Below are 15,059 nucleotides of genomic sequence, written 5' to 3' on the forward strand. Positions count from 1 at the left end.
CTATACATGATTTTTTATTTGTTTTTATTTTGTTTTATTCTTATTAAATTAAATGAATTATTCTTTTTATCATCCATATACTATATATTTGATAAAAAAAAAAATATATGTATAATATATAATATAAGAATGGTGAGTAAAATTTTTCATATAAATTGGTCGGATAAGAAATGGAGTTAATGCATGACGCACATCATAACTTGTCAATGACATGTTGATATTACAATTTAGGAAAATATTTTAACCACAAAAAAATTACACAAAAATAAACCAACAAACTAATGTGATTCAATATGATACGTCAAATTATAATATTATTTTTATTATAAAGTAGATCTAACAAATTATATAAAACCACATCAATTTATAAATTTATTTTGTATAATTTCTTTGTGTCTGTAACAATTCTCATACATTTATAAGTACGGTTCACTGATGAAAATCTGGGACTAATTTGATCATTCTACATATCAGAGGAAGCAATTTCTTTTTCTCTAGTACAGTCCAGCCTTCGGAAGGATGAAAATGGTGAGACAAAAGTGTCGAGAAAATGTTGAAATAATGAATGAAGTTGGGAAAGAAGCATGAGTTTTCGCTTCATTCCCCTTCTTTGATTTACGCTCTAGTTACAAAACTACTAAATGCTTTTAAACGTTTCCAGTATAGTTCACAGGTAGCAACTTTATTTCTATTAGTATCGTCAAGCCTTTAAGAAAAATGAAAATGGGAGAAGAAAAAGATGGTGAAAAGGTGAAATAATGAATGAATTTGGAAGGAGATTGAATTTCCCCTTAATATATAACCCGGGCTTGCGTATTTACAGAGGTATATACTATACTATGGCTGCAAAATTTGTATGGCTATCCGTCATTGCTATCTCATATTGCAGCACTTGGGTTTTCGTTGAGATTGCAATTTGTCCCACAAGCATGTCATTTGTCTTGGAGATTGGTAATGTGCTGTGTAATAATCTTCAATGCACCCAAACTGGCAGAACTTCAAGCTGTGCACATACTGCACTGGTCTTGAATTGTTGAACTGCTCCACCCACATTCCCACGCTCACATCTTCCATCTTGAACAACTGCAAATATGTGGACATCCATCTAATTAATCATCAAAAGCCATTACTGAGAGAGAGTGAGAGCAGAAGAACAAGCAACATACTCTTAATTTTTGCTTTTCAAACTCTGATATAATGAACTGTGAAATGTCGGATGATAAAATGTAACCCGGACCATTTGCATATGGAGGATAATCCTCCTCTGGCCATTCCTGGAACACACAAGAAAAGGGCACTACTTTGTGAGAAATGAACAACATATGAGACCCCCAAAATAGTTAATCCACATAGTCAAAAGAGCATTAAGAATCAAGCTGGTAAAGAAGTCCAAACTTTCTGGAATTTCAGCTCAGCAAAAAAGAATGACTATAGAGTTGGTCATGGTCATTTTCCGACCCAAACATCAAACTTGAGAAAGGAATTATTAATGCTATGGCTTCCTCTGTTCACAGCAGATGCAATGCCTTTGGGTGACAAAAATCGTTTAAACGCCACCTCTAGGTGAGACAATCGCACATTTAGCTATGAACTAGAGAATTCCAATTGATTGCCTAACCGATAAATAAAACATGCTAGCAAGATAATCATACAATGGAATGATTGGGTGTCTAATACCTATAAACAAGAAATAGATACTACACCTTAGATCACACGAAATAAACCATCATTAAACCTCGGGAAGATAGCTATATTATCCCAATATAGAACATTGACAAATTACTATGCTGAAAAGCAACTGAAATTCAAATCAGACATAATTAGGCATGGCATAACACTGCCTTCATCACATTACCTGAACATGAACATAAATGCCAACTACGATGTGTTAAAAAGGAAAATTAGAAGTAAAAACCAAGAAGCATTGCTTATTTGAGTCAAAACAAAAGCTATTATAGTGGTACTGGTACGTTAAGCAACCAAAGGAAACGAGTGAATGATCCATCAAGGATTAGAGAAGCAAGGGGGGCAGGGGGCGAAACCAAGAATTTCATTTTGAGGGGGCAAAACTACAAAATCATTTTTTTTTTTTTGGGGAGCAAGTGGATTTTTATAGGATTATTTTTTTTACAAGAAAAATAAAAGAATTTTTATAGGATTATGCTTATAAAAAAACCCTTAAAACTTCATTTTTTTTTACAGACCAAGTGTAGGTCCGCCCCTGGGGGAGGAAGGAATTCATACCTCATAGGTCACAGCCCATTTACCATGACGAAGGGGCTTGTGGTGGTAGTTCATATTTCCAATATAAAGGCTTGTATCTTCACCAACTTTCCTCGCTTCCTTGATCATGGCACCCACCCTAACAAATGTGTCATCATCACACTTCATAATATACTTGGCACCCACTGTGCGAACCTGTGAAGAGCCACATGCATTAACAATATAAAATTTATAGCTACAAAGAACAAAATGCATAATCAACTTTGGGGGTTTTCCTAAAACTCACCCCATATTCGCAGGTCGCTATGGTCTTCAACACTACAAGATCATAGTTATCCATATAAGGAACCATCACTATATCCCCAAAATACTCTGCTTCTTTCCTTAGCTCCAGATTTACTTCCATTCTCCCATGCTGTCAAAATATAGATGTAAAAATCCAATATAAAGCTTATGCATTAATTGTTCCTCATTAAAGCTTACCATTGCAACAAAAAAACGAGCCACAACATGTGAAGATTTAATTAATTTATTCTGCATCCATGACTTTCTCACAGCCATTCGCTCAGCAAAATGGTTTCCAGCAGAAAGGATGCCAATGAAAAGCTCCACATGCCCATTGGGAAGAGGTGGGGCTTTCCATTCAGTAAACATCTCAAGATGCATTTGTGGTTGGAGACTGGGGTGTGATGTGGGTAAGGAAGCTGCAAACACAGAATGCACGTCGACATCCCCATTGAGAAAAAGTCCAGTGGCATCTTCAAGCACAAATCCCTACGAACATTAGATAAGTTTCTTTTTCTTTAAAGACGTCCTGCATTCATTAAAATTTGAAGAGATATAACAAGGGTACTCACAATGCGATAAGGGAAAGAAGTGACATGCCTCCCATCTACATTGATATGGTAACCTTCCAAGCCAGCACTGAGGGTTAAAACGAACAACTTGCCCTCTGCAAAAGGGTATGGCCAGTCTAAAGACACCTTCTTCGTCCGCCCTATCAGCCTTTTCAACCACCACGTCACCTTCGACTCTTCTGAGTGATTGTTATCATCGCGAATCCACTTTTCACATTTCACTTGCTCATCAACTTCATAGAGTTTAAAAGAATCAACAATGTAAACAATGCCAGTTTTTTCAGACAGATTTAATTATTCTTGACAAACATAAAGCTTATGCATTCTCTGAAGTTAAGAAATCAGCAAAAACAAACTGAAAATGAAATAACCACCTACCGGTTTCTTCATCCGCCCTAGACTTCCACCCCTCGCACCTCAGCGGCGAGGCCCACTGCATCCTGTAACAGGTGTTCTGCTCGATCACCGGCTTCCCACTCCAGTCCCCCTTCAACCTAGGGTTGAAATGCAGAATTCTAGGTGGGTCCTCCCCGTCCACTGTCTTTAGCCCCTGCAACTCCATCATAAACTGCGACACCATCACCGAGTCGTCCCCTTCCTTCAGTAACGCTATCTTCGGATCGTACTCCGGGTGAGCCCATCGCGGCGTCCCCACCACGGTAATGTGGGACCACAGCGTAAGCCCGCACGGGAGAACCAGGACCCGGTTCCGGTGTCGAAATTCGATCCCGGATAACGAAATGGAATGCGGGCACGACTCGGACCGGTTCTCGAGCTGGGTTTTCGCATTAAGCTCGATCTTCCCGGACTCTAGATCGTCCCAGAGCTTCTTTCCAACTACCCAGGCGCGCTTTGCCGCCTTGTGAAGCTCCGAGATCTCGTCCTTACCGGCATTACCATCGAAACGATTTTTGTTCAAAACCAAGCCAGAGACTTTACCGAACACGCGAATACGCCGTTTCGGTGTCCGGTTCCGCAGGGCGTCATCTTCGGAAAATTCTTCTCCACTCTCAAGTGGCACTTGCCCGGGCAAGGCGTCGCCGAGAAGCCCGAATTCCTCTTCGTCCGAAACCGACGGGTCCCCGGTCCGGAATACCAGGGGGATTTCGAAGCTGACGAAGAGCAAGTAAAGAAACAGAACGCCAATAAAAACTTCAAGCAATCTGAGCCGAGTCGGCGACGTCAAAGTTTCAAGCTTTGCCCGCTTCATTGTCCCTCAAAAAGGTTTCCTCTTCTTTTCCAGGAGAAAGAGGAGTTCTTTGGGCCCCCAAAAAAAAAAAAAAAAGAAGGAATCGGAGAATCAATTGGGGTGGTTTTCAGGTAAAAGCTTCTTCCTCTTCTTCTTCTTGTTAATGGTAACCCTAGATTTGAAGGAAGTAGAAAAGATGGATCAGATTGATTGAGAGAGCTCAGATTCACAATGATGATTACATAAAAAAAAAAAAAAAAAGCAGTAGTAATGAAGAAGTTTCTAAAGAAGGAAGGAATATTTAAGTGGAAACTAGAAAAAGGGCCCTTTGTTTTGGGAAATTTCGAAAATCCTCTTCCAAAAAAGGAAATAAAAGATTATTTCGGACATGCACATGGACCGTCGTAAAGAAACGACACCGTCCTGCTGAATTTCCTCCCACGACGCCTGTCGTAACGGTCGGAGGCTAGAGTATTTTATTGGAGAAAATAAAATATTTTATAAACAAAAAAAAGTATTGAAGGAATGAATGCTTTGCCTTACGAATTGGTTGGAACTTTGGTAGAAAGAGCGTGAGTAAATTGAAAGGGTTGAGACCGTTTGAAGATGGCCCATTTTGATTCCAGAGAGGTGGGCAAATACACCATGAATTTGGATTCATTTGAAATGAATAAATATTTTAATAATAAAGAGATTTTTAAAAATAAATTTATAAATTACATGACTGAATATAATATATTATATTATAAATTTATTTTTATAGAATCTTTTTAGGCTTAAAACACTTATTTTTAATAAATTGATACCTCAAATTGTTTTAATAACATTAATTGTGTATATGTGTTTCAAATAATTCACTTCAACAATTATAAATATTATCTTTCATATTTTAAGTCTTTAAAAGAATGAACAAAAACTCCAAGAAAATTTAAATTTTGGCGAATTGTTCGACTGATTGGGTGGTTGGTGTTTTTTTCCTAATTTAAATATTTGATATTACTTGCCGTAATCTAACCATTATAACTAGGATCACAAGAAGAAAGTGTCAAAATATAAACCTTGTTTTTGGTTGACACATCAAAACTTTCCAAGTGATATGAAGAAACCGAGTCATAATAAAAAGTATTTGAACGACACGTCGCTATTGTCGTCGTCGTCGTTGTGGTAGTCTATTTCTACATTTTTAAGTTCAGAATTTTCCATTCAATATATGGAAATTTGTTGGGATAACTTATTTCTCCTTTTATTATTAAGATGATGTATTAATTGAGATTCCAACTAAATTGATATCTTGAATGTTTAGTTATTCATTTGTTAGAGGGCGCTCTTCAAATTGGTCATGTGAAGACTGTCTGCATTATAGAACTTAATGTAATTATAATGTATATGGTCCGGACCATGCTACTCAATCCCATCACTTGACCACTTTAATTTTTTTTATTTTTATATATAGTATAAACAATTTGAAATGCAAAAACAAAATGCAGGAATCAAACCGTGGATTGAATATATTCATCTACTTGAATTGGTCCCAACTTAATTAATTTGAGACTAATGAATGGTAAATGGACCAGTTGATTCCAACTTCACACGTTATGTCAATGGTCAAGCCATCGCCCACGGTAGGGTTAGGCGGCAAGCTCCCATAACCCGCTCCGTTTGTCTAACTAGGGGACTAGTGGTGTAGGTGCTGTTATTCTAAGGGGTGTGATCCAAAGTTTTGAATACCGTACCGGAAGCCGTACCGGTCAAGGCACTGGAATGAAATATTTCGGTACCGGTACAGTTTCGTGTACCGTTCCGGCATAATATTTCGGTCACGATACCGTTTCGGTACCGGTACCGTACCGTACCGGTACCGTTTTGTATACCGTTTTGGAATAATTTAAACTTGGATAAATTATATATATACAAGCATTAACTGTATTTCAAAATAACAACAAAATAAGTCAAACTCAATATTCTCAATACAAGTCTTAAGTTTTAAGTTACAACTAACATAAAGTTATAAAATATAAATACCAATATTATCATGATAAAATCAGTAACTTCACTACGTCATCAAAGATGATCATCCTCATCAAAAAGACAATAAGGATCAGGATTCGACATGTGAATCAAAATATTTTCATCAACGTCATCTCCATCATCAACATCAACACCAATATTATAATTGTCTTCCTCATTTAGTGAGGCCAATGGCTCCTCAATACTTGCCCAATCCAAATCTTCTCCATCAAGAAGCTCAGATTCTTCACCTACCCATTCTTCCATCAAATCAATGTTTTCAAGATTGATTGGATCTAAAGCATCTCTTCCCTTTTTTATGCTCCTGTCAAAATAAAATCAAACATAAGTGAAAATGTTATATATTTTTCAACAGTGAAAACATTAGTATTAAAAAAATTTACCTCTCTCTCAGCTTCAAGTTATAACGAACAAATACTAAGTCATTCAAACGTTTATGCACTAATCTATTTCTCTTCTTCGAATGAATAAAATCAAATGTGCTCCAGTTTCTCTCACATCCAGTTGCACTACAACATTGACTTAGTACTCGAACAGCAAACCTTTGAAGCGTTGGAACCTCGCAACCAAATTGGGTCCACCATGCAACTATAACAATAATACAATTATAAATTATTAATTAAATACAAGTAAAAATAAAATAAGATAAAATTTAAAGTACAAAGTCACACTATTTAACAAATGATATTGATAAATGATAATACCTGGATTAATCTTATCACGCTGGCGGATTGCTAAAGAATGTCCAAACTCACCTATTGCATTCTTATACAAGTCAAGTTCTGCAATGATCTTGTCTTGATTATCGGGATCAAGTTCCATTTTCATAACACAGCTGTTGAAGCCTCTTATAACTTCATTTTTATTTTTAAAATTGGGGCTATAGTAAATTCCAGGGTTAAGAAAACAACCCGCTGCATGTAATGGACTGTGAAGCTGCCTATCCCATCTGGAATCAATGATCCTGGTGAATGGACTGAATAAACTGACTTTGTTATTGCATCTTGCTTTTATGTTCTCTTTGGCTCTTTCCATTGCATCATACAAGTATCCCATTGCAAGCTTCTCATCCCCGTCAACAAGTCGTAGAACATGAACCAAAGGTTCACTAACTTTAACAATGAATTGACATTGAACCCAAAACTCTTTATCTTCTAAAACAATCTCAGCTATCCCTTTCCCTATACTGCTCTTAGAATGATTTGATGCAATCCATTTATCACAAGTAAACATTTGTCTGAGTTCTTTCTTAAACAAGAGCAAACATTGGATACTTAAAAAATTTGTCGCAAATCTTGTAATTGCAGGACGACACAAATCATGACCTTTGGTAAAGTCTTTTCTCATCAATGCCAAAACCCAGCCATGGTTATAAATGAATTTTGTTATCTTTTTTGCCTTTTTTATGGTATCATCAATAAGGGGAAAATATCTTGGATCAGAAAAATTCTCCAACATTAAATCTATGCAATGAGCTGCACATGGGGACCAGTAGAAAGAGCCATACTTCTGTTGTAACTTTTTTCCTGCAGCTTTATAACTTGCATCATTGTCCGTTATGAACTGCACAAGATTCTCAGCTCCAATTTCTTGAACAACCTCATCAAAGATGTTAAACAATGTTTCAGCATCTTTTCTAAGACCAGATGTATCAACAGACTTCAAAAACATTGTACCTTTCGGACAATAAACAAGAAAGTTGATTATTGATTGTTGCTTCTGGTTTGTCCAACCATCTGCCATTAGTGAACAACCGGTCTCATTCCAAATCTTCTTAATTTGTTGCAAATAATCTTGAACCTCATTCACAGCCATTTTTAACAAATTTCCTCTCAACTCATATAAAGATGGGCCTTTGAATCCTGGCCCAATGGTAGTCATGGCATCAATAGCTGGTTGATAAAACTTAGATTGAGCAGCATTAAAAGGCAGATTAGCATCATACCAACAGCGTGCTACAGCCATCTTTGCTTTTACAATCATCTCATTTGAACACATAGAACTCTTAATTGAAGGTTGGGCCCCAGGAGTTGTTCTTGGAGCAAAAAATCTACTCAATCCCCCCACTGACTCTCCAGTTCCAGATTCTTTCGACTTCCCCTTACCTTTTGAAAGTTGAGACTGTTCCTCCATACTATTACGATCGTCAATATCATCAGATGTTAAATCTATATCGCCTCCAATCTCTGACCTTATTCTCCTTCTCTTCTCTTTGCTTTTTTTCATTTCATTAAGCAACTCCTTCATTTGCCATTTTACATCTTCAGACACATTTTTACATGCTTCTACATCGCCTGGAATTCCAGCTAGATGATGCTTCAACCGAGTGATCCCGCCACCTCTAATTATTTTATTACAATATAAACATTCAGTATTATTTCTTGCCCCTGGCACAGCACGTGCATGGGCCCATGCTGGATCTTCTGATCTTACAGGAGCAAGTGATGGAGTTGAAGTCATACCACCAGTTGATTGACAACTAGACATTTATAACTATTAAAGTATAACAAATTAACACTTATAAGTAAGTCATTAAGAAGAAACTCATCAAATCTAAACTACTTATGCAATATAATCAAAAACATTTATAAGAATAAAAAATAAAAACAAACATCTATAAAAATATAATCTAAAACATCATCTATAAGAATACAAACAAACATCTATCAAAATATAATCTAAAACATCTATCAAAATAAAAACAAACATCTATAACAATATAATCTAAAACATCTATAAAAATACAAACAAACATCTATAAAAATATAATCTAAAATATCTATAAAAATATAATCTAAAACATCTATCAAAATAAAAACAAACATCTATAAAAATATAATCTAAAACATCATCTATAAAAATACAAACAAACATCTATCAAAATATAATCTAAAACATCTATCAAAATATAATCTAAAACATCTATAAAAAATTAAAAATACAAACAAACATCTATCAAAATATAATCTAAAACATCTATCAAAATAAAAACAAACATCTATAACAATATAATCTAAAACATCTATAAAAATACAAACAAACATCTATAAAAATATAATCTAAAATATCTATAAAAATATAATCTAAAACATCTATCAAAATAAAAACAAACATCTATAAAAATATAATCTAAAACATCATCTATAAAAATACAAACAAACATCTATCAAAATATAATCTAAAACATCTATCAAAATATAATCTAAAACATCTATCAAAAATTAAAAATACAAACAAAGTAACAAACATCTATAAAAATATAATCTAAAACATCTATCAAAATAAAAACAAACATCTATAACAATATAATCTAAAATATCTATAAAAATACAAACAAACACTATAACAATATAATCTAAAACATCTATCAAAATACAATTCTGATTTGTTTATCAAAAAAGTAACAAAAAAATAATTAAATTAAGTTATAAATATAAACAAAAAAAATAGTAAAAATAAAATACCAAGTTGAGGCCTGGTGGTGGTCGGCGTCGTGCGGTGGACTGCTGGGCCGCTGGCCGTTGGCTGCTCGTGCGTGACTGAGGCGTGGGACTGGGAGCCGTGAGCCTGGGCGCCGAAATGGTTCGGCCGAATTGAGTTCAGGATATTAGAAGGCAGAGATTGAGAAATGAGATTCTGGAGTCCGAAAGTAGGTTTTGATTTTGTGGTAAAATTCCAAAATTGCCCTTTATAGTTTGCAAAAATTACAAAAATGCCATCAACCTAACTGCTGAAAAGCGTACCGGCCGAAATTTGTGTTTCGGCCGAAATATAAAATACCGGCCGGTACAGTCATGTACCGGCCGGTACGGCCGAAATTTCGGCCAAAACGGAACACTTATTTTACCGGTACCGGCCGATTGGCCGGTACGGCATATACCGGCCGTACCGGCCGGTACGGTACAGTACCAAAAACACTGGTGTGATCACCAAACGGTGTACCCCTTGGAATGACATTCTCTAACATGGTGATGGTTCCCATGAGGGGTGATGTTAAAGGAAGTGTCAAGAGACACAACCTTTTGATTTAGTCAAAAGGTTGTGTCACTTCTTAAGGATGTGACTTTTGGGTTACCATTGGTTTACCAATGGTTATGACTTTTCACAATAGGGCCTTTTCACAATAGGATGTGTCACTCCTTAAGGTTGTGACCTTTGGGCTACCATTGGTTAACCAATGGATGTGCCATTTACCAACCGGTGCATGATGGCCTATAAATAGGGGTCATTGGTGCACAAACAAATGCACTCAATTCCCTTTGTTCATCACCAACTTGTGGGACAAATACCCTCACGGGAGTGTCACCATATTGTCGTAATTCCGCTTCTATTTGTTGTTTAACTTCTCTACAGTGGTATCAAGAGCCAGGTCATGTCAGAGGGAATTTTATCGCGCATTACAAAGACGATAAATAGGCAAGTGCTTGGTTTGGCAACCACACTTGCATATTTTAATCATCTTCGTTTGCTTGAAAATCCGAGAGAGAAACTTTTTCAGATCATGGTGGGGGGTTTAGAGTATACTGGTAATCTTCAAAATTTAGTAAATTGTTACTATTTTGAAGAAAATTATTGGTATTATTTTACACAAAGGAATAGTGATTTAAATAGCCCATTTGTCCACAAAGTTACTATTTCGGCCGGTCGCCGGAGCCTCTCACCACCGCCGGACGTCGTCGACCTCGGGAGCACGTCGGATTCGTCGTCGCCGGCCACCAACTAGTCGGACGGGAGTGAAGACACAAGCTTCACGGACGCTGGAACGCCTCTGCGCGAGGTTGAAGACGACCCAGGACGAAACCGTACCGTTTCGTCCAACGGTCGTCCAATTCGGATCTGGGAGGGGCTAAACGACAGTGTCGTTCAGCCCGTAGATCCAAACGACAACATCGTTTTGTCCAACGGTAAGGAATTTGAAATTCCACCTGGGCTAAACGACATTGTCGTTCAACCCAAGGAGCAAAACGACAACGTCGTTTTAGGCACTGAAGAACCACAACAGATACCTCCAAACGGCACCGTTTCACACCCTTCCAGCCGAGCCTCAAGCCGAGCCGCAAGCCGATCTCAGAGCCGAGCCGTTGACCGAGCCGCCTCCAGAAGCCGATCTCTAGAACACGGCTTGAACCGGCTCACCCGGTTTCCTGAACCGGTTCAAGGCAGAAATTTTGAATCGGGCCGTTCGAGATCATTTCAAGCCCGATTTGGTCCGTTCAAAAGCCGTTGTGCTCCAAATTTCAAGCCAAATTATTATAAAGCACCTATTGATCGAAATTACCGCCAGAAATTCTTTGAAAGAGGTGAAACATCAAGGAAAGGTCGTGGATATCCTCGATCGGGGCGTCGCTTTTATTATTCGCCTTATATAAAATATAATAGGAGAATTTCTAGGCTGCCACCTTAGATTAAACCCAAGGGTTATTATTATTACTAATTAAGTTTGTAATAATTTTAATTTTTCACAGTTGAACTATTATATTTAAATAGTACACATTTATTATTTCTACATTCTTCTTGTTGATTAATTTTTTAAGGTTTATTATTCATGGCACCGAAGAAAAGTATTGATCCCTCAGGGATAGAAAAATTGAATGGAAGAAATTTCCGGGCCTGGAAAAGGCATATAACTTTTCTTCTAACCCATGAAAAAACCTTATATACATTAACAACACCAAAGCCATGGGAAAGGAAATGTAGAAGATGATGAAAGTGAAAGTGTAAACAGCATTTTAAATGTAGATAAATGGATAGAACACAATGCATGGGCAAAAGCTTTAATTTTGCATTGCATGAGTGATCACATTATTCCTTTATTTGAAGACTATGAAACTGCTAAAGAAATTATGGATGCAATTGAAGCAAAGTATGGTTTAAGGTCGGATACTTATATACAGTTATTGTTGGATAAGTATAACCGGACTTGTATGAAAGAGAATGATGATATTGGTGATCATGTACTTCAAATGGAGTTGATGGCGAAAGAATTAAATGATGCCGGTCATCCTCTCAGTGATAAAATGCAAGTTACAACCATACTAAATAGTCTTCCTTCATCTTGGGATCACATTATTACTTCTTTAACACACAGTGGAAATGAAGTAACAATGATATCACTTCCAGTACTTTTAATACTTGAAGGTGAAAGGATGAAAAGAAGGAATAAAGATAGTGAATCGTCCAATTTATTGATGGCTCAGGACAAGCGTTCTACACAGAATAAGATGAAGCCAAAACAGTTTAAGAAAATGAAATGGTTGAAAAGGAAACAAAATAAACCATTTTCTGGAAACTGTTTTAAGTGTGGAAAGAATGGCCATTATAAATCACAATGTCCTAACAAAAGAAAAGTACAAGAAAGCAAGGAAATTGTGATGACGATCTCAGAAGTGATGCTAGTAGAACCAATGACAGAATCATGGTGGGTTGACTCTGGAGCAACAAGACATATATGCAGGAACAAAGATATGTTTGTCAAACTTGAAGATAAACAAACTGGAGAGCACAAAGTGTATATGAGCAACAATACATATTGCGATGTCTTGGGGCAAGGTACATGTAAATTCAAAGTGAATGGTTCCGTTATTTTACTAAATGATGTTCTATATGTACCTACTGTTCGTAGGAATTTAGTATCAGTGTCTGTACTAGATCAGAAAGGCTACACAGTTGAGTTTAAGTCTGAAACCGTTGTAATAAGTAAGGGTAATATGTCAGTGAAAGGCGTCAGAGATCATAATATGTATGTACTGAATGTTGATATTAATAAAGTACGTATTTCTGAGTATTTGAATGTGTCTACTGATTGTACATATTTATGGCACTTAAGATTAGGCCATATAAATAAAAATAAAATGATCAGAATGTATAAAAGTGGATTAATACCACAAATAAACTCAGATAATTTTGATATATGTGAACCATGTATCAAAGGAAAAATGAGTAGTAAATCTTTTTCAAAAAGTTGGAAATCTACGGATTTACTAGAAATTATACATCCTGATGTGTGTGGACCTTTTAAAACAAAAACTCATAGAGGAATGGAGTACTTTATTACTTTCACTGATGATTATTCAAGATATGGACAAATCTACTTACTCAAGCATAAATCTGATGCAATTGAGAAATTTAAAGAATTTAAATTAGAAGTAGAAACCCAGTTGGGTAGACCCATTAAAAGTTTGAATAGTAACAGAGGAGGAGAATTTGAAGCTTTAGACAATTTCTGCAAATTGAATGGTATAAGACATATTTATACTATGCCATATAAACCTCAACAAAATGGCATTGCAGAAAGAAGAAATAGAACTCTATTGGATATGGTGCGATCGATAATGGCATATGCTGATCTACCAATACATTTTTGGGGTGAAGCATTATCGACTGCTGCATATATATTAAATAGAGTTGAAACTAAAGCGAAACCTCTTACACCTTACGAATTATGGACGGGACATAAACCAGACTTAAGTAAGCTCAAAGTGTGGGGTTGTAAGGCACAAGTGCTTATCCCAAGGCCACTAAGGGATAAATTAAAAAGTAAAACCTGGGAATGCAGGTTTATTGGGTATGTAGAAAACAGAAGTGGTTATAGATTTTATCATTCTGAAAAAGGATTGATAGAAAGTAGGAATGTCGTTTTCTTGGAAAACACGAACCTTGTTACTCCTGTTGATCAAATAGATTTATTAAATGATTTAGAGAATCAACGGATCTCCACAGAATCTGACAATAAAAATAATGATATTATTCAAATCCAGAATAATAAAAGAAAGTCAGATGAAAATCAATTTTCAGGCATTGATGTTGGAGACAGTGGGAGTAAAAGATCCAGAAGACCATCAATATTATTTCAAGATCATTATGCACTAAATATCAGTTTGGAAAATTTAGATAATGATCCTGAAAATTTTTCTGAGGCAGTCAATAGTATTGATTCAGATAAATGGCTTGAGGCCAAGAAAGATGAAATAGAATCAATAAACAAAAATAATGTTTGGGAGTTAACAGATCTTCCAAAATATAGAAAAGCTATTGGTTGTAAATGGGTTCTCAGAAGAAAATTTAAAATTGATGGCAGTTTAGAAAGGTACAAAGCAAGGTTAGTGGCCAAGGGATATACTCAACAACCAGGTGTAGACTTTGTTGATACATATTCGCCTGTGGCGAAGTTCACATCCGTAAGGATCATCATGTCCATTGTTGCCAGGATGAATTTGGAATTACATCAGTTAGATGTAAAAACAGCTTTTCTCAATGGTGAATTAAAAGATGATATCTTTATGATTCAACCAGAAGGATTCCAAATTAAAGGACATGAAGAGAAAGTCTACAGGTTGAGAAAGTCACTGTATGGACTTAAGCAATCCTCAAGACAATGGTACTTGAAATTTCACCAAGCCATTTTGGAAATGGGATATGAAATGAGTCCACTAGATCACTGTGTATACATATGGAAAAATGATAATCAATTAACATTATTATCATTGTATGTTGATGATATATTACTGGCAAGTAATTGTCTAGATATGATGCATGCAACAAAGGAATTCTTGAAATCTAAATTTGAAATGAAAGACATGGGTGAAGCCGCTTATGTTCTTGGTATAAGAATTTCTAGAGATAGAAATTCAAATCTATTGTATTTAGATCAAGAGAAATATCTAGAAAAAGTACTTAAAAGATTTGGTATGGAAAATTGTAAATTTTTAAGTACGCCTGTTTGCAAAGCTCATACTTTAAATAAAAGTATGTGCCCAAAAGAT

At 36.0% G+C, this 15,059-nt stretch overlaps 2 protein-coding genes across 2 annotated transcripts; both read right to left on the bottom strand.

Moving 5' to 3' along the window:
• Positions 1-580: 580 nt before the first annotated feature.
• On the bottom strand, positions 581-4,538 carry LOC108980895 (hydroxyproline O-galactosyltransferase GALT4-like). The gene is made up of 7 exons (XM_018951939.2): positions 3,459-4,538; positions 3,081-3,313; positions 2,707-2,997; positions 2,510-2,638; positions 2,245-2,418; positions 1,167-1,274; positions 581-1,083 (listed from the first exon to the last, which is right to left on the bottom strand). Exons 1-7 carry the CDS (start codon positions 4,288-4,290, stop codon positions 874-876), a joined length of 1,977 nt encoding a protein of 658 aa, XP_018807484.1. The 5' UTR covers positions 4,291-4,538; the 3' UTR covers positions 581-873.
• On the bottom strand, positions 4,381-8,784 carry LOC118344202. Its single transcript, XM_035684318.1, has 3 exons — positions 7,002-8,784; positions 6,840-6,885; positions 4,381-4,441 (listed from the first exon to the last, which is right to left on the bottom strand). The coding sequence occupies exons 1-3, from the start codon at positions 8,782-8,784 to the stop codon at positions 4,381-4,383; spliced, it is 1,890 nt and encodes a 629-aa protein (XP_035540211.1).
• Positions 8,785-15,059: the final 6,275 nt, after the last annotated feature.

Source organism: Juglans regia, chromosome 13 (assembly GCF_001411555.2).
Source record: "Juglans regia cultivar Chandler chromosome 13, Walnut 2.0, whole genome shotgun sequence".
NCBI classification, from domain to species: Eukaryota; Viridiplantae; Streptophyta; class Magnoliopsida; order Fagales; family Juglandaceae; genus Juglans; species Juglans regia.